The following is a 27445-nucleotide window of genomic DNA, read 5'->3' on the forward strand; positions in this document are numbered from 1 at the left end:
GGCCCATTTCCCAGCGCTTTACTGATCCCCACATGAACATGGCCACGTGGTACGATAGCTGACTGAAAGCTGTCCCTCACCAGCTCACATTGAACTGAACTAATAAAATGGGGACTATTCAGCAAGTGGCAGCTCTATGCACCTACCTGTGGTGTAAGTCCCCCTCCACAGACCATGCAGGGATCTGCCTCGTCCCTTCTTCCAGCGCCTCTGAACAGCACCTATCCAAAATCTTTTTGCATGGCTGAAACAACATGCCAGTTCGCAGCACAGCAAGCCTGTCCCAGAGGATGCCTGCCTGCATCCACATGCATTGGGGAGGGTGGATGCACACCAGCTGGTCCTGGCTACGTTTTGGGCACTGGAGATAGCCCTCACCAATGGTGAGCCCAAGGGCCTGAATCATACCATATTTCAACAAAACAATTCATTTGTAAGCAGTGTACTGCACTTCTTTTGAGGGCTTGCGACAGTAAAGAGCTGCCAAAAGGCATTTGTTCAATTGCTAAACTACGTCTTTGTTTGTTTTAGTTACGTGCCCGAGTATGACCCAAGCCTGGGCTGGATGGCATGTGTACAGTGGGATTAGTGGTGTTTATTCTGATTGTCAGGATTTTGAGGTGCAAGAGCGCATGGTGGAATTAGCATCATTTCATAGTAAGAAAATAAAGACTGTTGTCTCCTGGCCCGCTCCTGTACTCACACAGTACTTTTGTGAGCTGTGGTCAATACTTTGGCAAAGCCCAGCGTGACAGCTCAGGCCTCGCCACCCCACACGAGGACCGCAGTCCCTTCGGAAAGCAGAACAGACATCCCCTCAACTGGCCGCTGCTATGGATGGGAGACAAGAGTGTTTAACTAGGTTTCAGGGGCTATCCTCCCGCAGCGATACAGAGCTACGAAGAATGTACTTTTAATACTGTTCAAAAGGTGAAGGTTGTCCTTTATGAATCAAAACTCTCAAAACCAGATTCCTGAAGTTTCCGAGATGCCCTCTCTATTGAAGGATTGTAAAGCATTTGAACAACAAACCTCTTCAGCTGCTCCGACAGCACATAGCACCAAAAAAATGGTACAGACCAGAGACAGAGGGCAGAATCGCTTCCAAAGGACGGCAGAGCAGCTGCCACAAGCCCAACTGCAAATTCAACAAAAACACAGGACATAAAAGCCCAGGAAAGCTCAGGAGCCTCAATTTTGCAAACACCCCATAGTGATGCCTCTTGCACAGGTCCACCCACCGCCCCAGGACCCGTGTGAGTGAGCAGCACTACCCCAGCTGGGTTTTGCTATTCATGGAGGAGCCCGGGAGCTGCAGCGGCTTTTAGCAGACATCAGTGTCTCTCCGCTCCCCAGTGCCTGTTCCTGCAAGGGAGGATGGCCCCTCCAGCCCACGGGGTTCAGCATCTGCATCCATGGCTGCTGCCTTACCCGTTGGCCAAAGGCCGTGAACAAACTAGTCTGAGAAGGTCAAGTGGCACGTCGTCACTTTGCTACAGATTTATTTCCGTGTGAATTAATGAAACGGTACACACAATTCCAGGAAAAAAAAAAAAAAAAAATCTTTTATAGGCCCGTAATCCTTCTTTCACAGTACAACGCAACAGTAAAGGATTTAGTCAGTGTAAACAGAAGGTCCAATAGTGATCATCAGCTATCACAGATCAGCTGCACAAACACCACAGCTACGGAGTTAATGTCATTACCACACAAATCGACAGTACTAGTACAAATCGTAACTTTACCTACAATGCTTTTTCATGTGCAAAACCCATGAAAATTCAATTTACAGAAGAAGGGCACCTTCTCTAAACCTTTGTGGGAGCTGTAAACTGCCTCCTCGGGGCTATCTTATCTATTTGGCAAAAGGTCTCAGGGCCCAATTCTCCAAGGTACCCTTACCTTCATCTGCAGCACGCAAGCCATCAGGGCTCTGCGTCTGAAAACCAGGCACTCATGTATTCTCTGTTGCAGCAGGACAAAGAAAATAATCAGCTGAGGATGAATCTGAGTCATTTATTAAATCACTCCTGAATTTCAGCTTAGATTCATTCATTCACCAAGACTATTCAAAACAGTCCTGGTTATATTATGTATGGATCATACGCGTTCACAGGTAACCCATAAAATAATCATTTGTTAACTTTTTTTTTCTTTAATGTACTAACTGAACTGTCACTGTCGTCAAAAGCTGATGCTTACAGTAATGTGTTGGCAAGCTTAAAGAGAGTGGATAAATTACTGAAGTCAAAGGGTCAGAGAAAGAGGAATGCTACCAAGGCTATGGTAAAACACTACTCTGTGGCCATTTCGCAGCGCTCAGCTGCAAATTTGCACCTCAGCTGCGGATTGCCTGGGAAGGAGCCCTGCACTGCACCGGTGCATGGGGCCTGGTGATGGGACCATGGGCTTTCAGGGGAGCAGAACTGTTCTGCACCTCCAGCTGCACCAGTGCCAGCTTTGTAAACTGAATTCATAGTCAGATTATACAGGAAAAAACAAGAGGTAGTTGTTTATCATACCTCTTCAAAAAGGCAAAACCAACAAAAAACAGGATGTAGAAGTAATGCAGTAAACCTAAAGTCAACGGGTATCTACTTTTTTTTTTCCTTTTTTTTTTTTTTAAACACATGAAGTTAAGTTACAGACATCATATAAAATGCACACTTTATGGAATTCCTGCATAGCAGGAAACAAAGAGGCTAGCGCTAATCCAACAGCTACGTTAACAGCGAGACTGCCATTTACCGGTGCAAGGAAGATGCCCTATCTAAATACAAACAGAGCCCTACCCCCCTTCTAGGGGGGTCCTGTGGCAACACTTATACATTTTGTTCAGAAGGAAAAAGTACACATTTTCTTGGGGATAAACTGCCAAAATAATTAGTTTCACATCCATAAATTTAAGGCAATGTTACTTAGACCTGAGAAAATGAAAAAAAGAAAAAGTTTAAATTTATTTTCTCAACTATACACATACACTCAAAATGTCAGTATTTCCTGTCTCCTCCAACTCTCAGGTGGTGCTGGGGAAAACAGACATGGGGAAGCTGCTCTGAGGTCTCAGGGTCAGATCCTGACAGATGCAGAGTTTGTTCCAAGGAAAACTAATGGGAGCTGTGAGCGCTCAGACTCATCCGGCTCTTTTTCATATACTCTCTTTTTAAACACCTCTGTTTAAGCCCTCTGGAGAGGGTTAACTCCAGAACGGGAGTGCACCGGTAACCCTGAAAGGTTTGTATAGCAAAACTGCAGCTAAAATAGACAATAAAATTACATACAGTAAATTTCTGTGATTCTCCCTTTTCAGGAGAAAAAGAAGGATGTCAGGGTTAACAATTTCACTGCACCTCTAGCCATTCCCATAACTACAGAGTAAATCCTTTAACACTAGTGTGAAATTGTAAATTGTTCTGTGCTCTTCCTTGGAAAATAAAAAATAAAATTTAAAAAAAAAAATCAACTCGCAAACATTTCTCATTAAATGGTAAGAGACATGAGAGAGATCGGGTGGGGATTACAGACACACAGCATGCTAAGGAGTTGTTAAACAAAGTGCAATGATTTTTTACTATACAGGAGGACGGACGGACAACTCCCCTTCAGTACCATCCAGATGCTCAATACCTCTGGAGAGGTCCGGAGATACCGTGTCAATCTGTAGCTGTAAAGCTTGTGTTCGAGGCTGGCCGGACTCCACGGCCCCACGTGCAACTGCGGTAGCTCTGCACATCTCAGCTACATCCGTGACTGCAGGAGAAGGGATTCACTCGCACAAAGACATGGTCACTTCCCAAACATGAAATTTAGTTGCCAATTGAGGATTTGACGGCTGGTTCTAGAAAGCTGCTTGAGCCACAACAAAGATGGATTCAGCCCTAAAATCTGTGCACACCTGGTATAGTTTCTGTGGGATCACCTCCTTCTCCTAAACATGACTACAGACACAAACCATCCTGCTCCCATCCGAGCAGCCAGACACGCGCAGTCCTTGCTATCAGCTTTGGCCAGTGCCTGCCATTAGTCCACTATAGCAGGGCTTGGGCAGAGGGGCATTAAAAAGCAGAAAGTCTCCAGGTCCCAGCTTAGGTTCCCACAAAGCGAACAAGTTAATCACCGGCCACTGCCCGGCAAAAGGATCTGTGGGCAGATTTTTCACTGATATTTCAAATGTGACTATCCAAAGATCGGAGACAAAAAAAACCCCAATCCTCATCTGAATAGAAAGCGATTTCCACTGCTCGCCAGCGCCTCCCTACCCTCCTCTCGCAGGCTCAAAGGATGAACAAGGAATTGGCTCCTTTACTTACCCCGCTGGGAACTAAACCCTTTGTCAAATCACAGATTAAAGCAGCTCACTGTGTGCAAAAGACTCTTACGCTAAAACAGTTCCACCCTACACAGTGCAGTCAACACAGTTTTTAACTTAAATTTGCAGCCTGTTCTTTACAAGTGCTTGGCAGAGAATATTTATATTCTTCTGACACCATATAAATAATATTTATACAGCTTAGACATTTTGAGACATGCATTAGACTTTAGGTAGTACATATTTCTTGATCATATATGCAAATATTACTGTCAATTAAACCGAGCAACCTTATGCTGGACCATGTCTTGCGTTATCCAGGACGTTTGATGGCGGCTCTGAATCGTCCATGGGAAGGACCAGGCGCGTTCCCCGGATTACGAGTTCATGGTCCCCAAAAGCAAGCTCCCGATCGAGTGCGTCTTCAGAGCTGTTTCCCACAAACCGCCGCGACGTGCCGCTGGATGCGACAGAGTCGGTGTTGACAGTGGAATCCCCATAGGTCAGACTGATGTCCCCGTCGTTCAAAATGAGGTCAGAGTCATCGTCCTTCAGCTGCTCTTGATTCTGGGCAACAAACAGGAGGAAAGTGCTGTTTAACTCTTCCTGAATAGCTATGTTTGAAATCGCACGATGGCGGTGAATGAGCAGATAGAGGCACCGAATCACAGACTCTCCTGCACTGTGACCATAACCAGATGTGCCACACACACATCTCCGAGCCCAGGAGACTCACACAACACACTAACTTCTCTGCAGACTGCCTAAAAGAGCTCTCAGCTCTTTTTTCTGATGCCACAGCCAGATACATGGGGAATGCAGTTTTGAGTGGCTTTGACTGGACTGAAATACCCATGACCACAGGAATCACATTGCTGACCCATCAGGGCCATCTCTGTTTTGTGCAGGGAACTTGATGCTGATACTTTGCAGGCAGGGCAAGAAAAGAGCTCTCCTGCCACAGAGAGCTGCTGCTGCAAGGGTCTCCTGGGCACGGCAATGCCCTGAGTGCTGCGGCCCTGCCAGAGAGCCATGCTGGCACCAGACACCTGCAGAGCCATGGGAGGCCAAACCTGACCAGCAAACCCAGCTCCTCGAAGAGCACGGATGCACACAGGCTCTGCAGCGATGGCAGAAGAGGTCATTGCCTACGGGCTCTCCAAAGCTGCTGGTCACCACCCTGCTCCTCCGGGCTGCTCAAACAAGGGCTCTTCACCATTTCAGGAGAAAATCAGCCCTGGTTCAGATGCTGGCAGCCTTTTCAGTTGTGAGTGATGCAGCTGAAGGGGCTGCAGGAACGGCTCGGCTGCAAGGCTGGAAGAAAGCAAATGATGGGGAAATTGTGTGTCCTCCCAGCTGGGCCTGGGGAAGGACACCCATGACAGCTTCCCTATGACAGCTTCCTTGAGCCAGTCACTGAGGAACCACCATGAATACACCACGAGTCCCTTCATGACCAGTCAGCTGGAAAAGCAAAATGCTCACAGGAATTAGCTCATCCGTCAGCCCCAGTATCTGACCTCCCCCCAGGCTCCCAGCTCAATGCTGCAGAGCAGCATCCAAAAGCTAGGCAGAAACGTAAACACGTCAAACTCCACGGACACCAATGGACTCACTTCGTACGCCTGAGGACTCGTCAGGCACCGGGCAATAGGCCCACAGCACCCCGGGAGCGTGGTCGTCAGAGGAGGACCGCTGTGCGTCAGCAGAGGCTTTAGATAGCTACAGAGAGGGTTAAGGAAGAAAGAGGAATAGGGTTGTGTTGGTGGGGACTTGGTGTCTCAAGGAAATCACAGGAAGGAAATAAACACAGGTCCCTGGAAGCACAAAAATTATAGGGATGAGCAATGTGAGTGCAACCAAACACAGCAAGACATGAGCAGACCAGGACACAGTCCCAGTAAGAAAAGGCTCAGCAGCATCACTTGTCCCATCAGTCTGTGCCTCTCAGCCTGGCAAATCGCTCCTCCACTAATTCATGGCAAGCATTTGCAAGGGAGGAGGGGCACAGATCTAGCAAGAGGGCTACAAACGAGAAGACCCCCTGCCCTTCCTGCCCGCCTGCCACAGGGATCAAGGACCCCCTGGGCTTCCGGCCTTGGAGAGCCCAGCTTTGAACTGAGCTACTGCTGCATTCCCAGTTAACAGTAGGTGGAAATGGTCATTTCTCGCAGCCACAGACATGAGGAGGTGCAGATCAAAAATCAGCAGTGTGACGGGAAAGCAAACGCTGGCTCCTCTGCTAAGCGGGAAGAGAATAACGCTCCAAGTCAACAGAGTTGCTCAGGCAGACAGGATTTGGCACGGCATGCACTGACTGCCATTGAAGGATACTTGTGATCGAAGTTGTACCACATGCGGAAGAGCCAGGCGCTTTCTGCCTTCGTACTCCTCCTCTCGCTCTCTGGGACGCCCTGCGGGAGAGCAAAGCATTAAGCAGCAGCAGGCAACGTGCCACAGCCTGGATCAGGGCCAGGAGCCCCCACAGGGCACGGGGTTATCCCCAGGGGGACGTAAGAAAACACACACCTTCCCACTGCCTCTTCAGAAGAAACCTTTGTGTTGCAGCGAGTATAAGGACATTCACACCGTGACAGGCCGAAGGTGCTTCCAGCACTGCATTTAGCAGTGTACAACAGCCTTAGGGAGGTGGTATCAAAGCACAGAGTGACCATTTTTCTGCTAGAGCCTTCCAGTTTTTGGCCTCAAGGTTTAAAGTGCCTTGGAGCCAGCAGCTGCATCCAGACATCACATTTAATAGTGACTGACAGGTCCAACCTCCATCAAATCTCTCCTGAGATTTTTGTATGCAAATAATCGCATGTTATGGAGACTCCTGGCTTCCTTTTAGTCCAAGAAAAAATATAAAACTGTTTGGAGGGGACTATGAATACAATTACATATTTCACAGAAATTTGGCATTCAGATTTATGGCTCTGGGCTGCCTTTAGCATTTGACGCTTTCTCTCCAGGAGGTGAACAGCCCAATAAATGGCTCTGAATAAAATGAACCTCCAAGGTGCAGAACCCACACTGAAATCAAGTAGAGCCACAGCCACAGCACAACCAGGCTGCAGATGCACGAGCGAGACAGCTCAGGGCTACCAGGCAGGAAAACTCCCAACACCGCAGGGCTCCACCATTTTTCTCAGTGCAGTCAGTGGTTCCCAGGCTGCCACAACTGCCCACAGGAAACATGGGGGCAAAAGAGAGGTTGAGGGTACTCACGAGTAAAAGTGGGACAGAAAATGCTACATAAAATGAGTCAGTAAATGGCGTTTCTGTACTGCCCTGGATGCTGGGATGAGGCAGACAGCCTCCATGTCATGCACATTTTGCTATTTATTTCACACCCAGCAAGGGAGAGAATGAATCTATTGCAGCAGTAATGTGGACTGACTAAACAGTCCAGCATTACTTCTATGCCCTTCTTTCCAACTCAATAAAAGCAAGCCTCATTATAACCACAGAGAGCACAGAAAAGCCACGACTCCCACTGACTGCAAACTCTTTCACCAGAGGAGCTAAAAACCCTCCTACAGCTGGAAGGGAGTGGAGCACAGACGAGCATTCACAGGGTCTCCAACGTAACCCCTGCACCAAGGAGCACAGCACAAATTCCTCTACAGAGGCTGCCCAGCGGCACCACACTCACCACATTCTCCTGATCCGCGTCCACACCGACTCTGCGGAGGAGAAAACGAGCACAGGGTTAGGGCAAGCAATGCCAAGTGGGTAGGCACCGTGGTTCAGGGGGAAGGACGTGCTCTTCCTCTTGTGTCTTAAAACCGAGCACCTTAACGTAAGAGCGGGATGAGGGAGAGGACGTGCTGCGCCAGGAGAGCCCCACTCACACCGCACTCACCGGATATTCAGGCAGGACAGCATGGCCGTGGTGCCCCCGCCGAAAACCCACACCGTAAAGAAGACGATGAGGAGCGTCGTGCTGAACATCATCTGCCGGGCGTAGGTGGCCGTGTCACGGATGGCCAAGGCGAATGCCATGGCTCCTCGCAGCCCTGCCGGGGAAGGGACAGTGGAGGAGCTGTGTTAGCCCATGGCACAGGCAGCCACCCCCACTGCAGGCTTCCCCACCCGGGATTTACATCATGCTGCCCCACGTGCGGTCCTGTCCCTCTGAGGAGGAGACCACAGTGCTTTAACAGTGACGATTTCACAGCATACGCTGTGAAAGCTGGGGTTATCACCAGTCTTTCCCAGTCCAGAAAGGCAAACCCTCCTCCTGCCCCACACCATGCACTCAAGCACAGGGCAGGAGGAGCTCACTCCTACATCTCAAAACCAAGGCATTCACACCACCGAGCCTAAGGGAGCCCTTTCCTGCCCAGCCTCTTCTCCAGCCATTGCCCGAAAGAGATTTAGAGTTGAATAAGGAATATTTCCAGGCACTCGGGGGCAAGGAAGTGCAGATGGGCCACATAGTCGGAGGCAAGGATGCGATAACGTACCAGCAAACATCATCATATGCTGTAAATTTGTTCCGATCTTATTTCTTCTCCCCAAATTCAGTAAAAATGACAGTGGGTAAATATTGGCAGCTCTTCCTAGGAAGATAGCAAGCTGTATTTGCACACGTTAAGGAAATTGCTCTTCCTATGTCTCCCATCGCATCCCACCTCTGCACACAGAGCCAATTTCTACTACCTGACGGAAACACTGGGGAGCCTCAGAAACGCCAGTCCTCTGGATGCAAAGATAATAACCCAGCTCTGAGTGCTACAGCAGTGTGGAAAGAGCATGCTACTGCCTCACCGAAGCAAAATACACATTGCAATTCAGGAATATCATACAGAGACAAGCACAAATAAACAAGGGAAATGATGAGAGGGCAGGTTAGACAAGTGAGAGGAGAGAAAAACCACCATTTCCCACTGTATGCTCTCCCCTGCCGGGTCCATTTTCCACCCCAAGAATTACTTGTCCTCTGCGAAGCTCAAGTTATCACAGCTACCACAGCTACCCCTCTGATATTCCCCGGCACGCCACACTTCACAGCTGGGTTTGAAGCTTTAAGCCAAGTCCCGTTCCCAAAGATTATTCAGCAAAATGAAAGCAGCAGCAGTTGAGAAGGAAAAAAAAACCCTAATACTCTTTCTGTTTTCATAGCCTGTGAGATACAAGAATCACCAGCCCCTTCATATTGCTTTTTATCTTTGAAGCTGTGTCTTTTAATACAGCACCCAGATGGCAAAAATAATCCTGGAGCCCGTATTCAGCGCAGCCTTGAATAATATGGAAAATGCTTCCAGCTTTTATGTTCTTTCCTGAACATCATGAATTTGCATAAGAGACGTATTTCATGATCTCTCTCATGAATGAGCTATTTCATCAGCGAGTTAGCCAGTTCCTACTGAAGAGGCACAGCACGAAATTTCAATCTAACCACCCAAATGGCATTTCCCTGCTCTTTGCTCCCTTTACCCCACTGCAGCCCTGAAAAAGCTCATCAGGGAAATTCAGCAGATCCCACCGCAAACCCATGCGTCTGCACTGGCAAAGATAACAACATTTTATTTATTGGTATAAACCTGCTTCATTGCAAAGGGTGAAAATAATTCCGCACATCTGAACTGGCTTCCCTGTGAGATTAAAAAAATTCCTTCAAAATCCTTGTTTTTCTGAGACATACCAGGGCCAATAGTTTGTTTCTGTTAGCATCAGCCTGCAGAAGGGGAAATCCTTTCTCATGACATCATTCAGAGGCATCTACTGTAGCTTTATCTGTGCTATTTGACAGAAAAAAAGGCTTTTTTCAGGGTCAACCAAATAGAATAGCAGAGAAAAGAGGAAATAAATGGCTATACCAGGCAGTCTCCATTTGCAAAGCCACTCCTGGTGCCACGCTGCCACGTGACGAAGCCTGGTGCTTCAGCACCACGTTCACATCGAACGCCGAGTCCCTGCAGCAGCTGATGTGAATGCCCATGAAAGGAGACAAGACAGGGGGAAGAAAAAAAAAAAACAGAAAAGCTGGGAAAATAATCTCCATCTTCTTAAAATAACCGGCAAAGGCACCACTACACAGGAGAAATCCCCTTTTAAAAATAAAGCTAGACTGACTGAGAAAAAAAACCCCACACATTTGAATGAAAAACACAAATTGAGGCACCTCACCCTTTCTTTTTTGGTCTTATAAAATGGGCTCCAAAGGATACGAAAGCCCCCACCACGAAGGTAGGGTTAAAGACATGGTTCTGGAAGGTGAACAGTGCAAGTCCCATGTAGGAGAAGATGAAGTTTTCTGCCAAGAAATTCAGAAGCTCAAACAACTGAAAGAGAAAAAAATTAAAAGCAAGTTAGACATGACATAGGTTTAACAAGAAAAACATGTTAGCCCATCCATCACACAATAAACACTTCTGCAGAAGCAACCCTAGTAAAATCCATCTGTAAAAAGACAGATGCACCTAATTCTGGCTAGAGGGAAGGAAAAATACTGAGCTTGAAATTCAGAGAGGCTGAAGGAGGCTGAGGAGCTCTCACCTGCTTAGTTCTGTGTTGGGACTCTGTAGATAAGTTGTTATAGGTATAATGGGCCTGCGTGATCCCGCAGAATAGTACGGCCACCACACCTGGGGAGCAGAACATCACATTAGACTCCCAGTCACAAAGAGAGAGCTGAGCTGCACCCCAATAGTGTAGGGGACTTAATGCAATAACCCCAGAACCCAGAATAATTAAACTTCTGAAAGCAGAGGGAGAGCTCCGGCTGCAATCGATACCAGGAGAAGCAAAACTCAACAGGCCCATCATCCCTCCGGATCTCCGTCCCAGACGCAGGGCTGGGCTGGAGCTTGCCTGTAAAGCCACACGCTTCAGCCAGCAGGAACGTGCTCCAGGACATCAAGAAAAACAAGCCAGTCTCCAGCAACGGGAACTCCCGAAGTTTGGTGAACTTGGTGACGTTGCAGATGGTTAAGGACCACTTGGAGAGAAACTGTAGGCTAAGAGCATATCAAATCCAGTTGTGTATCACAGCAACGCTACACAGCCCGCCCCTAAAAAGGCTATGGCACTGCTTTTCATTAATTTAGGCAAAAAATCATCAAACGCTGCATCTGGGTGAGATGCAGCGCAGCAAAAAAAAGAAGCTGTTATGCAAACACTTGGGAAAAAAAACAACAAAAAGGATATTAAAGCTGTCACAACTCCAGTAGCTGCTCCCATTGCAAAAGATCCACTGAATATACCCAGGAAGATCCCAATGGACTTGAACATCGCTGTGACATCAAACGTGTGGCTGTTGTCGCCTGCCGGCTGGTACGCAACAATTGAACTGAAAGAGGGAGGAAAAGCACACACAAGAACAAACCAGTCCTTAGTCTGGAGGGAGAGGCACCTCCACAGTGCTATGTGAGCTCTGCAAAGTGCTACGACTGCTGCAAACACTGAGCCTGAGAAATTAGAGAGACAAAACCTGAGTCCCACACTGGAATCTCCCTGCGTTCACAGCACGCAGCAGCAGCGCGCTTGCCCCGTCCCAGGGATGTTGGGATCCCCTTTGCCAGCTTTCTGCAGCTCATCCACCCCTCCTAGGCAAGGCTCTGCATTTGCTCCTTCCAGATATTAGACAGCATCAGACCAAAGCCCATCTCCTGCATGATCTCCTGCAAATACATTTGCTAGGTGACAGTCGGTCATTTATGATGGTATTTTGGGGATTTGGCAGCAGCTCTTATAAAGTCAGGCACTCTGGGACCACAAAGCATTCAAGTGGGAAGCCTACATTTCTCTGTCAACTCCACAGAGGCAGCTGATATGAATATCCCCTGGAGAACTGAAAGTTATGCTGTTTTACCACATTTAACGTGCACTACATTGATTTTGCACTGCTCCAAGTTCTGAAGTGAAGTATCACAGGGTAGCAAGGCAAACGGAACAGTGCCAGTTCACTACAGCAATGCTATTATCTTCATCCACCAAAACTTCAACAGACCTTTGTGATGAGATGGCAAATAGGTCTGCTGCACTGATCCCATCTCTGAATCTGCTCCCTCCTAACTCCTGAGCCTTGCGTCAGCCATTCCACTGTTTCACTTGGAAAGGCTGAGATACAGGGGTCCCCTATCCATCTCCTAAATCCCATTTTAATATCAACTTCTTACATCGCTTTCTTCGACGTAAACTTACCGAAAACATTAACCTCCTAGTTAGCAATCCCTCAGCTGGCTCTGTTAAAACTCTCGGATGTGAACTTTAAACATTTGCTGTTTAACCTCCCCAGTTATGCTGGAACAGAAAGTTACTGCCTTGCACACACATCCTGCAGCTTTCTCCCCTAACTACACACCAACATTTTTCTGCAACACGAATGACAATCCTCCCCTTTCCAACATGCCACAGGTCACCTCCCTTGCTAAGCTTCCCTGCTTTTAATACATTTCATTTTTCTGCATTGTCTTTTACACTGCAAGCCACAGATCTCTCCCTGTGATTTAATTTCTTTTGTCAATCCCATCCTCTACTTCCCATTCAGCAATGTGCTCTTATTCTGGGGTTTGGGGTTTTGTTTTTTGGTTTTTTTTTTTAAATCCAGACTGGCTTCGTTTCCCCTCCATAACCAACTGTTTGGATGTTGGTTTTGTGTTTTAACCCACTACAGTTTTCCTTCTGGTTTTGCTTTTTGCATCGATAATAAGACATTATTGCCAGCTGCCCTTTGTGTGCTTTATTTCCCCTGTCCCTGCCCATGGGGCTCCCTGTGGCATTTAGCCCCTGTGAAACCTCCCTTTGGTAGAAGCAGGTAGAGATCCTGTGGCTGCATTTACCCCCCTGCTCATGAACCGCAGCCCCAGCACCTCACCGCCCACTGGCTTTCGGTTCTGGGTTCAATTCCTCTTCGTCCTGCAACCAGTTCCCTGCCGCCAAGCCAGGCCAGGCCAGGATAGCACGAGGCAGGAACAGAAAGGCACAGATCCTGCCCCCCAAGCATGGGAATGGACATTTGTCCGGGACTGAAAGCAGGGAGGAGAGGAGCCTCGGGGGGCCCGAGCTCCTGGCAGAAACCATGGAGGAGTCCCAGGCTGGGGCAGCACCAGCCCCCGGCTCCTCATCCTCCCCCGGCGCGGAGACGGTGCCCACAGCGCTCGCTTGCACCATGTACAAGGAGCCGACGGCACTTCTCGGGGCCGGCCGTGGCTGGAGCCCTTCTTTACCCCTTGGGACGAGGCAGCACCCACCACCAGCTGTCACCCCGGCAGCAGCATCCACACAGCCCACCCACCCAGAAACCACCCGATTCCCCATCTTCCCAACTCACCCCTGCATCTCCTAACTGGGGAGCAGGTCTTCTGCTTGTGGGAGCAGAACCGTCGCCATGCGGTTCCCCCACTTATGCCCCTGCTGTGAAAATGGCAAATGCCAAACTAAATTTAAAAAAGGGGAACCATGAAAAGGAGCTCTGGACTGCTCTCAGAGGAGCTCTCCTCCCTGGAGCAAGAGGCCCTCACCTCCACCTTGCACCCAAGCTGTGGTTGTGTTCAGGTGACTCAAGGCTGTCCTTGAGACACTCGCACCAACCGATACCCGCCGTGCTGCCCAGGGCTGCCTTATGCTGCTTATGGTGACTGTGAAGACAAAGACCACAGCAAGCTTTAAAACAGGTACAGCTTAACTGCTGAGAAGCCCTTGAGAAGTCAGAATGCTGCTGGGCCGGTCCGTACAAAAGCCTTGCGGCAAAATAGCTGCTGACTGCAGCTCAGAGCTGCTGTTTTGGTGCAAATTATCTTATTTCGGGGAAGGGGGGGTGGATTGAACTCGGCTTGTGGAAAGAGGAAGGCAGGAAACCAGAGCCACAGCTACGAAGCTGGTGCTGAAACAGTGCAAGAGGCAAACTTGTGCACACTGCAGTCCCCTACGTGTGCGGAGACTCACCACAAATGTCATTACTCTGATGCTGAACCCGTCCACTCCCACCCAGAACCTCCCAGCAGAGGCTGGAAGACTCCATCTCCTCCCCACTCAGGATCACTTCTTAAACATGACCTGGCTGTGCAGCATTTACTCTCACACCAGCAGTGACACATGCAGCATTAAAAGCCAGAGCAAGCAATACAAACAGTTCCAGAAACCTCAACAGAAACGTTCAATTCAGTAAATACAACTCATGCAGGTGGCAATATGCAGCTCACAATATGTTACTTGCTGCCTCCACCTCAGTAAAACCCACGCAACCAGCATGCCAGAGTGACAAGTATTCCAGAAATATTTTCTGCATTAGTCTTAGCTATACGTTAACCTGTCACCATTGCAGATATTATGTATTTCCAAACAAATTCCCATGATGACAACACAGTGAAAATGCAGATAAAATACGTCCTACGTGCAGAGGACATAAAATATTAAAGAATATAAAACATTCTTTAGAAAGCCAGCAAGTTTCCCATGTTTTCAGTCCAGAGCATTAACTCTGGCTGTAAGAAATACCATCTTCTTGATGCACCGAAAGTGGGGAGAAAAAGGAAACAGCTGTTTTACCAACTATTTCCACCTAAACAAACGCAGGTATTTGTGGATGGGAAGGAAGACAGGTAGGAGCAAAGCCATCAGCAAGGGGTTTCAGTGGGATCCTGTGGCTGAAAAGCAGACACGATGCTTTTCCCATTTCAGAGGGACATAAAAACTTCCTTCAGGCTGGGTCAACCGGCCATAAAAGCAAAACAAAACTATCCATCATGCAGGGGGAAGCTGTAAGGACGACCACAATCCTAAGCTGTGGTCTGCAATGAGGATATGCATCAGAAGGTCACCGCAGCTTTTGGGGACACTTAATACAAAACTCTGCTCTTGCAAATACCAGTGCTCCTATTTTACAGGAGCAAGGCCGAGTGGCTCCCCCCAACACCTGACATGTAACATACATAACAATTAAAAATAAAAACAGAACACACTTACGAAGACAGCACTATGGCAACGGCATCATTGAGGACGCTTTCGCCAAAGAGAAGGGCATACAGCTCAACATCAACCTGGAGTTCATGGAATATGGCAAGAACAGTCACTGACAAATAGAAAAATAGAGAGACATTCAAAACCGTGCCGTTATTTTGGTGTAATCAAAGACAAAACACCCCTTTTTAGAAAGCTGCCTTCCTGCACATCTCTGCCACTCTGCTGCGATGGTGCCAGCTGCCCCTCGTGCTCACTCTGATAGTCTTCCTTCTGCCCTTTCAGATTTGGATTTGCTTTATCATTTCCCTCCTCCTCCTTTTACTAAAACACATCCTGGGCATTAGGTCTATTAAGTCTTTTGCTGGCAGACATAAGCAAACTCTGCTCTGAGCTTCCTGAGGGCCTGAGCTCGTGGGCTGGACCACAGTACCACACTGACATTAGCCACCCAGCTTTTGGGATGCCGTTAGCTCAGAGCATCAGGGAGAGCCTTCCTCCACCTGCAGAAGGCCAGGAGGATGCAGGCTTGTCCATGACGATGGCTGTCTTTTCCTTCCATTCCTGATACTCTGAGAGAAATCCTCAGATTCAACACAGGTTAACACACTGGAAGTGCCAGCACAGATGTGTGAACATTTCAGACCTAACTGGAAAAAGCCAGGCATTGGCTCAAACCCCACCTGGGGGTTTCTTGTGATTTATGGCCATGTGGCAGAGATCAGAGTACCCTCAAGCCCTTCCGTGATCCAGCAGCTCCAAGAAGATAATGAAAATCCAAGAAGATTTTCAATGAAAATCCAAGAAGATAATGAAGCCTGGAGAAAAGGAGGCTGAGGGGAGACCTTATCGCTCCCTACAACTACCTGAAAGGAGGTTGTAGAGAGGTGGGGGTCGGTCTCTTCTCCCAGGTAACAAGTGATAGGACGAGAGGAAATGGCCTCAGGTTGTGCCAGGGGAGGTTTAGACTGGATATTGGGAAATTTTACTTCACTGAAAGGGTTATCAAGCATTGGAACCGGCTGCCCAGGGAAGTGGTTGAGTCGCCATCCCTGGAGGTATTTAAAAGACGTTTGGATGAGGTGCTTAGGGACATGGTGTAGTGGTGGTCTTGGTAGTGTTAGGTTTACAGTTGGACTCGATGATCTTAAAGGTCTTTTCCAACCTATACGATTCTGTGATTCTGTGAAAATGCAGCAGGTTTTGCGTATCAGCCTTGCAAAAACATCACAACATCTAAAGCAAGCAAGATGTAACACATGGTGCACCATGCACAGCTCAGGCTGCTGCAGAGGGCTGAGCTAATTCAATCAACTTCTGTGAAAGTCCTTTAAAACAGCATTCAGGGACTCATCTGTGCACACTGAAGGGGTTTAACCCCTTTATGCACAGGGAAATGCTCCATTTTTAAGTGTGAAATCTTGTTCCTATTTCGAAGCCTGAAGAAGGGACACAACGCCAACAGCTCATCTGCAGCATTTCTAAGCATTACTTTTACCTACGGTCCTTGCCTGGCCTCTGCCCATCTGCCATCAGATCTACCACATCACCATCACGTCTGTGAGGTGCTCCCCGCTTTGCAAAGGTGCCCCCTGCTCGATGTCAACACTCTGGCCAAGTTACAGGGAGGATGCTTGACCTCGCAGCTACATGGGAACAGCTCCCCACTAAAGGAAGCAGTGGCCTGAACGCACATCCACCCAAGACACGTTCGGAGAAGCTGGGAAATCATTTTACCTTATTTTTTAAGGTTTTGGGGTTTTTTTAAATAAAAATATCAGCAGTAATAGCCACACCAATAGCTGGAAAATCTTAGGGAAACATAAAAAATAAATTATTAAAAACTCATGGAGAATGCACATCTCGCATCTCCACCTGGCAGACAGATGTGGCTACTGCCACGTTGTGCTGCAGGTTATGTTCTGCAGCATTACTCTTGCATATATGCATATACACACAATGCTCCTCATTTTGCCTTTGAAAACAGAAATGACTCATTGTTAAGATGAGCAGGTAAAAGTCCCAATTCATCTGGAAAGACAGCCACAGGCACTTGTTTCAAAAGGGCAGAAGACTTGCCTTATCCAGGCATGCAATCTCTCCCTTCCATGCAAAACTGACCGATATCTGCATTTAAAAGGATCCCTCAAAGCTACTGGGGGGGGAAGGGGGGGGGGGCAAGGGGGGACACAACACAACGCTGCCAAACCCCAGTCCCACCACGCTGGTCTCAAATGTAGCAGCCAGGCTGCAAAGGAAGAAATTCAAGCCCTGTTCAGCAAAGGGCAGGAGGAAGGAGAGGCCTTTCTGCGGTCCTGTGTTTTTAGGTGAAGCTGGAACACGCAACTGAACAGCTACCATGTAAAAGTAATCATGAACAAAGTGAAATTCAGTTGGACAAGACATGTTTATCATAGTTTTGATTTACAAAGTGCTTCAGCAGACCAAGCTGTCACTACTGTCCTCAGTACTGCTCACTAAGATCAACTTTCAATTAAATTAGCACCTTCCAAAATCCCACCCAAATGGAAATCAGCTAAACTAAAACTATCAACTGAACCCTCCCCACATTACACATCTTGTTCTGCATTAGCCACTGGCACAGGATGGCAGAAACACAGCGGACCTGTCCCAAAACCCAGCGAAGTCAAGAGAGAGATTGCTAGGACTTCACTGCGAACAAAGACTTAGGAAGCAGAGGTTTGGAAGGTATACATAACTGGAAGGAAATAAGAAGGCATGGAGACAAATTTGACCTCTAGGAATGTTGCAAATAAACTCCAAAATTCAGAAAGAGGGAACTTCCACAGGGTTCAGACTTTCTTCCCCTCTTCACCACAACTCAAAACACATCAAATGGGTAAAATGAGGAGGAAAATAACCATCTAACATACCTGGGTCAGTTGCCGATACGATGGCACCGAACAGGAGGCAGTCAGTGAAGTAGAAGTCTCCCCCGAGCTGCCCAGTGACTTTCATCAGTGCCACACAGCCATACACGACAGAGCTGGTGATTAGAAGAGGCAATTATTCATCTCTGCAGTGAATGAAAATGACATTCAAATGGGCTCAATTCCCCTGAATTTGCCCCTAAAGATTAACCCCTAAAGTTATCCAAATGCCAGAACACTGAAGAACTGTAGTGGATGAGCTGAGCCTGGTTTGGAAGGCAAGTGCCGGGGCCATGGTCTCAGAGGCAAGCGCCAGACCACGCACACCAAAGCACCGGCTGCACCAGACCACAAACACGGCACCGGTGAGGAACCGGGACCAAAAATCCTCCACAAGCATAACACCACTAAAGAAAAGCAGCATCCAGGCTCGTGGCGTCTTGCGATCATTTTGCAGCGTTTCACATTAGCATGTTGCAGTGGGATAACCTTGGCCTGACTTTGAAATGGCCAAAACTTTCAGCGAGGAACAGATAATGCGGATGCTGAGTTTGCTTGAATCCACCAGACTCTCCAGTGGAAAACACCCTGCGCCAGCCTGCGTGTTACTATTCAGAGCAGGAATCATCTAGCTTCCTCTGCACGCAGGGATAAATATCTGATACACAATCTGTGCTCGCTAGGCACCTGCTTCCAGCAAGTAAGGACAGGACACGTGTTTACGATCCTGCCCCTCCTGTGTCTCACGCTTGTTAGGGCTGTGCTTTCAATAATGTGAAGTTACTGCCTGTTTTTTCAAGACAATCTTCACAGAAGTGTGAAACTTTCCTTGCCATGTATATAACTATTCTGTATGGGATGCTGAGAAAGCACTATGCAATTAGACGGCAATCACCCTGTCCACAGAGCGAAAGTTTGAACAGTAAATAGTACAGCAACAGCAAACAGCTGCTGCTGAGCAGCAGTAGCAGAGAGCCTGTGTGGTCTTTCAGGGATGGGATTAGCAGCCACAGGTCCGGGCTCAGAGCACTGTCTCCAAGCACAGCTCAAACCCCACGGAAGAACCAGACCAGCTCCAGCTACTCACCCGATCACCAGGCAGGAAATTGCAGTGCCGAGAAAAGCGTATGCTAGGATGGATCCCAAGTTTCTGAAGAAGTGCCTCTAGAAGGAGAAGAAAAAAAAACAACTGAATTATATTTTGCTAACAATTTATTTCAAGCCCGCACAGGCACCCACGCAGTGTCCGTAGCAGCTTGCACCTAGCTCAAACACCATGAGCTGGACAAGCACGGCAGAACGGTGCCCAGCACAATGGTGTACACTGCCAGACGTTAATGCAGCATCCATAAACATGAACATATCATTTTCTTGTACCCGTGTATTTAATAAGGTGCTGTTCTGAGTCCTGGGAACTGATTTCCTAATGCTGCAGCATTCCTCCTTCCTTCTCCCACAGGCTAAACAGGATCATTTTCCTCTCCTTCCAAATCAGCATTTTGGAGACCTCCTGCTTTCTAAAACCTTCCCACCCTCCTATGTGTTCTGAAAGTAAGGATGGCTGAAATGGCCCAGCTGACCTCAAAAACCCCTGCGCAAACCCGTGCTGGAAATGGTTGAAATCACTGACCCTTCCCAGGGCAGAGGGACAGACGAGACTGACTGGGGCACTCTCAGCCCTGCTTCCTACAATCCTGCATGTACTGGGGAAAACCGTACCCAGCTCCACAGCCTTGGCCTGTTGAGCAAGCATTAAAGCACTCTCAAGTACTAAAAATGCTCTGGAGGCAGAGGAACTAAAAACGTAGGCGCTGTAAAGGCACGTACCCTTTTCAAGCTGTAGCCTGCATAAAATATAATTGGAGGAAGCAAAATGTTGAAAAATACTTCAGGATCAAAAGTCACCTGTTAAGGAAAAAAAAAAAAAAACCAACAGTAAAATGGTTTGTTAAGACTTTGCAAGACAAAACAGAGATAAGAATGTCATATAAAATATATGGAAGAAACCCTGTACCCCGCCAGATGAAATGCTGTCAGGTGAATGCTGAGGATGTGTTCAGGATCTTTGGGAGACACAGCTCGGAGTCTAAACAGCTTAAATTAAGATCAGCTGAAACTAGAGTTTCATTACATTGCATTCAACTTACAATTTATAGCTGATCACAATCTGACCAAAGTTTTAAAAAAAAAAAAAAAAATCACTTAATCAGCAGATACAGGACCGTCCCCATGGAGGGAGTGGGGAGCATCGCTCCCCTCTCCAGTCACCGACTCCCTTACCTTTCTCAGCATCTCATTATCCTGGACATTATTGAGCTCCTGGGCGCTGATTTCCCCCTTCAGGGTGTACTCGTAGTACTTTCCACTGACGTTCACCAGCAGCGTGGCGGGACTGGTCTGCACTTGGCAGCTCAGTGTCACGTTGTTGACGTCGCTGGGGACGTGGATGCCGTAGCGCAGGACCACGCCGACCAGGACCCCTGGGGAGGGACATGCAGCAGTGAGACAAGCCACAGAAAATTCCCGGGACGATCTCTTTGAGCATGGATTCAGCATCAGGCACACCAGGATCCTGACCCTCTGCTCAGCTGCTGAGCACAACCACCATCCAAGTAATTGCCTGAGTGATATTAAACCATCCGCATCCTCCCATGAGCCATGCAAATGCTCCATGCTCATGCGGACTAATACAGGCATGGACTGGTCCTGCAGACTTTTAATTACCCAGCAATCAGTCAGACCCTCGCTCTAGTGCAGCGAACAGCCGACATGGACAGCACACTAGTTTTCTTAGGGTGAGCACCCTGGCATTGCTGGCACATAGCTGGGGACCCAGGCAATGCGCTGCTCACGTGTGCCCAAACTATGCACGTTGCACCTGGAAACCTGACGGCATCATGTTTTGCCACTACAGAAATACAGGAAACCCTTCATTTTTGTAGGGGATCAAAAAAGGTACCAAGCAACCATCACGAACACTTTGAGGATGGTGAGCATCCTTCATAAGACGCTGCAGCACAATACAGCCTCCTCCCGCACCAGGGAGCTTTCGCAGCACACAGCAGCGATCCCCATTTAATAAAAATCATGAAAGTTTCCCAATCCAGGCCAACCACCCGGGTCTGCTCCTCGCCCCCTGCAAGCTTCAGCTCTGCACCACGAGCAGCAGCCCCAGGGCAGCCCCGTGGCTGCCTCTGGCTCAGCTGCTGCGCAGGAGTATCGTGGGGTTAATTTGCAAGTCAGCAATTTATACGGCCCTTTTCGTTTGCAGCACAGCTGATGAGCTGCACTCTGAGGTCTCACATCCAGATTAATGGCATTCACAGAGTGCAGGCTCCTCCGGCTCCTTCTTACCCACACGGTGTGCCGAGTGCTCTCCTGGCAAAGCTTTTTGACATCTGCAGGCTGGGGAGGAGAGATGTCCCTACCTTTCCACGTAGCCTTCAGCACAAAAGGGTTTGGAAACTCGATTAAGGCAGTGCTGAGCCGCCACAGAAATCCTGGATCTTAACCCCATCTCTGAACCACACATTTATGAAAAGCTTTCAGACACGTGGGAACTAAATGGAGACCGCAACACTCGGAAGGCTTCTCCATTTGCCTCCCAGGACGCTCCTGCTTCTTTACTGTTGCCTTAATTAAGATCTTGCTCTGTGCCTTCCTACAGGCAGGGCACAACCCCAACCAAAGGGAACACCAAACTCTTCCTCCACCACCATCTCACAGGAGCAGAGCCTGGGCAGGAGCTCTGCCACGGCCAGGCGGGAGACAGCAGGACCCTGGCACATACAGCGTCCCCTGCAGCCAGCTGCCAATCTGCCACCCATTTTTTGCCTTCTCCTCCTTTGACAGCAGTTTTCCAGGACGAGATTTGCTCATTTTGCTGACAGCCAGAAGAAAAGCCCCACCTCCCATCCCAGGGGATGTCAAGCACAGCAGGGCCACCCAAGCACAGATCCAGGCCATGAGCAGAGGCAGAAGAATCAGGCGCAAACAGACTCACCGCTGCTAACCCACCACACCGGTGACACAGGTAGCTCATCTCAGGGACCAGGCTGACAGACCCGGGAACTGCACCCAAAACCCTGTCCCTGGTCAAATACAGCACTTCTGCAGCACAGCTGAGCTGCTCTTGCAAAGCTACCGATGCTTTTAAGCCATGTACAGTCGACCATGTGCTCACCACATGCTTTGGACTTTACCCTGCACTGCACTGTTGGCTCAGAATCGCCCCGACAGTAGCAGAAAAGGTCCCCCTCAGTGCACAGCCAGGCTCGGTCAGCTCCAGCAAGGAGAGCTGCTTCAGGGAATGTCACACTGTGCAGAGCATCTGACAGCTGCTTTCCCACCAGCATCACTAAGAGGGGACGCCAAAGAGGAGTCCTTTTGCTTACTTTTCTGCTAGCCTCTTTGTTCCTGTGATCTTCCAATGTTCTGGAAATAAAAGTACGGAAATGAAGGCAAGGACATCAAGAACACTGAGATGCCACAGCACGTATTTGCATGAGTGTGTGGCGGGGGCGGGGGTGCATGGCACCACAGCATCAGGACAAAACACCCAGGTTTCCTTTCACCCAGAAGATGATGAGCCCCGAGGTACCATGGGAGACAAGCAAAACTCTTCACTGGGATAAAGTGAGCTTCAGAGGGTTATTTACATCAGCTTATGACTATTAAGCAGCTTTAAACAGTTACAGTGAGAATTTAAATGAAAGGGAGGAAAGCCAGACTGGAGAGCTCATTTACCCCTGCCCTTGCAACTGCTCCTCCACTCCTACGAAGCAGGCAGCACCAGGGACACCGTGCTCTGCAGCCCTCCAGAGCTACCTGAGGTGGCTTTTAAAAAGTCTTTTTAAAAAAAAGAAAGTTGATTCTAAAACTTCACGTGGGAGTCAGAAACCTCCAGCAGCAGCAGCTGCCTGTCTTTTCTCAGCTGGAAACCCATCCAGTGATCCCTTTAAATGCCCAGGCTCAGCGCTTTGAGATGAGAGGCAGGAGGGACAGACAGACGTCGCTGCTGGGAATTCAGAAAGGATCCTGACTCACCCGCCTCTCCACTCTTAATCCCCTTCCCAAAGCAGCGCTACATCTGATAGCACCCCTGCCCGTCCTCGCCGTCTCGCTTACCCAGGCAGCTGTTCCCGGCCCCACGTGCCTGCCGCAGCCGAATTCCCACTCTGGCCAGGAATTGGATAAGGGAAAAGGGACGTATAAACCTACAATATCTGACAAGAGTGCTGCGCTTGGGGCCCCAAAAATCAGGCATTTTATCTTGCCCTGTAACACACTGCCTGGGAGGCTCCCAGAGCTCTCCGGACCTTGGTAGGAAAAGACACCCACGTGCAAATACACATCCACACAAAGAGCTCTTGGTGTGTGAACCAGCCAGCAACATGCCAGCAACATGCCAGCAGCTCCCGACGCTGAGATACCATCAGACTTACTTGCAGGGAAAGCATGCTGCCACTCTGCTTAAAGCCAATTACTCTGCCAACATTAAGATGACCCCACCACCAGCCCCTCCTGCCCAACGGTGGATCTCTAATCAACGCTCCCCACCTAAGATGCTTGCTGGAGGCACCTGGGACAAACCTGACTCAGATGCCAAGTTTTTTCAGACACCAAACCCAGTCCTGGGCTCAGGTTACCTGGACCAAGCCCAGGGGACCACGTAAGTCTTCCTTGTTCTGACGGTCTCTTAGGAAATGGTTCAAACTCTTTTGGCACTTGAAGGGCCATTCTAGCAGCAACCTGTGAGCCACTCCGCCAGTATCGACATGCTTTTGCAGCCAAAAGTTTTACAAAACTGAGCCCTGGAAGGGAGCAGAGCGGAGGGAACCTGACACCGAGGAAGCTGCCAGCCGAAGCCTGCAAGAAGTAGAGAAGCTAAAGGCAAAGCTGGTAAATTAATTGAGTTCTTTTATGCAAAGTGCAAGAGATTATTTTCATTGCATTTCTCCCAACTTCATTAAAAAGAACAAAAGCCCATGGGCTTTTTTTTTTTTTAGGTGCTGTTGAACATTTCCGAGGTAAGGTTTTAAATGAAGACTAATATATTACCATTCAGGCACTTAACAACAATGGAAGCACACAGGATCCCCAGGCAAGCATTAATCTGGACACCAAAAGGGAAGAAAAATACAGTGAGCGACTGAAGACATCCTGACAACAAGCAATTTAGACGTACACAATCCAGGGGCCAAGTGGGAACAAGTACAAGGAAACTAAACTTCTAGAGAAGCTCCCGCCACAGCCACCATCAGACCCCGAGAATAACTGAAACACGATTGTTCAATTAATCATCCTAAATGTTGAGCACCTCAGATGTGGGAACCTCATTTTAAACACTGAAATGAGGCTTAGAGGCTACTAAACACCTATCGTCTATCACCGTGAAATTACTCCAGTCTGTGCCCAGCTCTTGAACATCAGCTCTGAACTGACAATGTCGTTTGTAAGATATAAATCCACCCGGAGCAAGAGCTTGTAACTTACAGGAAAAACACAGACACCAAGGTAACTCTGATGTATTTCAGCAAGAAGAGATGTATGCAAAAGTTTTGTTTCACTTAGTTGTTAGTTTTGGGGTTTTTTTTAAATTAGAAGACGACAAGCTTTTACAAATTGCTTCTCTTCCCCAGATTTCAGGGTCTGTTTTACAGCCTGCCTACTGCAGCACTTCCACATTTTCAGCGGACTTCCCCGGGGCTGAAAGCATCGCAGGGGCTGAAGCAGCGCGGGGGGCCAGGGACAGCAAAGCAGAAGCAGTTCCTGCTTTGCTCCCTGCAGGTTTTAAGTTGTCACTGTAAAACAACAGCATCTCACCACTCCTTGAGAAATTATACATCCCTTTTCCTATGGCAGCTGTCACAGCCTGAGACGCAAATGCCAAAAGCCTTGATAGCAGGGAAAAACTCGGGATTTTCTGCATGACCAGACAGGTGACGTTACCAATTTCACCAGCAATTCTCTAAGCACAGTCTGCAAAAGAGCAGACAGAAAAGATGCGTTTTACAGATCGGCAGGAGACCGAAACGACCCGGGTTGTCCTCTGAGAACAAGGGGAGCACTCAGGTGGATCAGGGAGAACAGAGGACCAAGAAGAAGAAAACTCCAGGAGAAGAAGAACAAGGTTAAGGGCAAGTTTGAAAGCATGAAAGGAATAGAAATTCCACGTGTCGGCGAGCTCCGGGGCAGCAGGAGAAGGAAGACCTTCCATGCTGGAAGCACGTGCTCCCACAGCACAGCTCCCGTCGTGGGGAGGTGACCACCCCTGCCCCGGGCAGGAGGTCAGCAGTGCCTGCACCCGCCTCAGCGGTGGCTTGCAGGAATCTGAAAAGGCACACCAGTACTTTGTGCCTCTGGGCTGACGCAAGTGTCTCCACCCTTTCGTCTGGAAGGACATTTCCAATTGACTGAAACTTAGGATCACAAAAGCCAGCGGCCCAAACGGGTCAAGTCACAGCCTTCAGAGCAAAGCTTTCTGCTGGGCGGGGGATCGGCCACGTTGCGGCTCTGACCAAGCTTGGTCACACACCACCCACAACCAGCAAGGGCAAGGACAGCACAAGGAAGATACACTAACCGCAGCGCTCAGCAGAAGACACCTTTTCAATCCTAAACTCAACAAATCTTGTCTAGATAAGGATCCGTGGCTGCGTTAATCACTCCTCCAGCACAACTCCCAGTCCTACTTTGAATTCCAAGTCATGCTAGATAACCCAGGCAGAACCATGTATGGCATCTCTATACAATGCTTCCGGCCACTTCACGAGGCCACGTCACCTCAGTAAATCACAGGCCACCATTAAAATCTAACCAGCTACAGACCTGCTCCCCTGACCCACAGCCTCGCTCCACTTCTTGTGGGAACACATGTGGGGCATGTCACCGTGAGGTCCTGTCACAGCAGGAGGAGGAAGCCGAAAAGTAGGAGCTCGTGCACACAGGTCCCCGAGCAGCAGGACGTAAGGCTGCTGGCCCTGTGGGTCCCTGAGCACAGCAAAGAGTGGGAGCATCACCCCAAATGGCCTCTCCACTCTTCTTGGACAGCTTCTGGAAATTCAGGTGCTCTAAACATAGGGCGGAAACACAACCTCTGGCCCCAGCGTGTGGGATGCAAGGCTCCCGACCAGTGCAAATCCTGGTCTATGCTGCCCCGACTCCCCGCTCTCAGCCCTGGAGCAGTGGGACTTGCCACTCTCAGCCTCCAAGTGGGACTTGCTGGTGCTCGGTGACGTGGTTTTGAGGCTGCTTGGCATGTGGTATCCCCTGACCCCACCAGCTCCACTCGTGCTGCAGCTGCCCTGCGAGGCCGCCTGGGAAAATCCAACCAGTTCCTCATTGCCAAAGATTTCGGAGTAATGCTGCCCTCAAGAGCCCTCGATATCTAGGGTTACAAAAACAACAAATCCTCCCTCCAGCAACACCCAGATAACGGCCAGCACGGGGTGAGCTGGGATGGGACGCGCAGCGCGGCCGTCCCAGCGAGACGGGAGCATCCGGCCGCATGTGGGAGGGGATGCGGCGTGTCCCCCCGGATCCCCGCACCCCTTCGCCCACGCGGATGTCCACGAAACGAGCCCTGCCGTAGCCCCTCGGCAAGGGGCCACCAGGCACCGAAGAAGGGAATGGCGGGGTGCCTGTCCCGGCTGCCGGCGCCCGCACTCGCAGCATCCTCTGGCCGCCGTGGGGCTGCCAGGGAGGGGGTGCGGGGGGGCAGAGCCATGCCCCGCGACTCGCAGGGGACGGTGCTGCCATGCAAGCGGGCGGCTGGGTGCCAACCCGGGCGCTCCAGTTGGCCCAGCACACTGGTTTGGATGGGGCTCCCAGTGCTCGGGGCAGGGCGGGCGGCACTCGCTGCCGCTCCCGCTCTTCCCTCGCCGCACGGGCTTCCCATGGAGGGGGGGTGCGGGGGGGGGGGGCCTGCGTGGGGGTGCCCGCGCCCCTCACCGTAGATCATGGCGAGGCCGGTCTCGTGGAGGAAGCGGGCGCGGCGGTGCTTGAAGAGCCAGATGGTGAGGATGGTGAGGGTGAGCAGCAGGATGAAGACGAGCAGGTTGGCGCTGTCCTGCCGGTGGCTCTCCTCCGCCGCCTTCTCCGACACGATCTCCTCCTCCAGCGCCCCGGGACGCGCCGCCGACACCTCCCCGCCCGCCGTCCCCCGCGCCCACAGCCCCGCCGCCGCCGCCAGCACCGGCCCCGGCCCCGCCATCGCCCCGGTACCGGCCCGGCCCCGCCGCCACCAGGAAGCGGCGCTGGGCGCAGGCGCCGCGGGGCGGGGACAGCGCTGCCGGGAGCCCGGATAGGGACGGGGCTGGGGCGGGAGAGCGGTGCC

The 27445-nt window shown here is 49.6% G+C and overlaps 1 protein-coding gene across 1 annotated transcript; it reads right to left on the minus strand.

Annotated features, from left to right (window-relative positions):
* Positions 1-1484: 1484 nt before the first annotated feature.
* SLC9A6 (solute carrier family 9 member A6) lies at positions 1485-27373 on the minus strand. Its single transcript, XM_072876652.1, has 16 exons — positions 27061-27373; positions 20389-20588; positions 19936-20013; positions 19196-19272; positions 18112-18224; positions 15224-15329; positions 11465-11606; positions 11129-11234; positions 10814-10902; positions 10486-10599; positions 8779-8890; positions 8175-8328; positions 7965-7995; positions 6644-6723; positions 5926-6031; positions 1485-4876 (listed from the first exon to the last, which is right to left on the minus strand). The coding sequence occupies exons 1-16, from the start codon at positions 27320-27322 to the stop codon at positions 4601-4603; spliced, it is 2046 nt and encodes a 681-aa protein (XP_072732753.1). The 5' UTR covers positions 27323-27373; the 3' UTR covers positions 1485-4600.
* Positions 27374-27445: the final 72 nt, after the last annotated feature.

The sequence above is a fragment of the Ciconia boyciana genome, chromosome 12 (assembly GCF_034638445.1).
Source record: "Ciconia boyciana chromosome 12, ASM3463844v1, whole genome shotgun sequence".
In the NCBI taxonomy this organism is placed as follows: domain Eukaryota; kingdom Metazoa; phylum Chordata; class Aves; order Ciconiiformes; family Ciconiidae; genus Ciconia; species Ciconia boyciana.

What these genes read in the sequence shown, in the direction of transcription:
- SLC9A6 (XM_072876652.1), bottom strand. Translation starts at nt 27,322, where the DNA reads ATGGCGGGGCCGGGGCCGGTGCTGGCGGCGGCGGCGGGGCTGTGGGCG. An exon ending in CGTATCGGCAACTGACCCAG is followed by an intron (nt 15,330 to 18,111) that starts GTATGTTAGATG and finishes TCTATTTGTCAG; the next exon opens with TGACTGTTCTTGCCATATTC. An exon ending in CGAGTCCTCAGGCGTACGAA is followed by an intron (nt 4,877 to 5,925) that starts GTGAGTCCATTG and finishes TTTGTTGCCCAG; the next exon opens with AATCAAGAGCAGCTGAAGGA.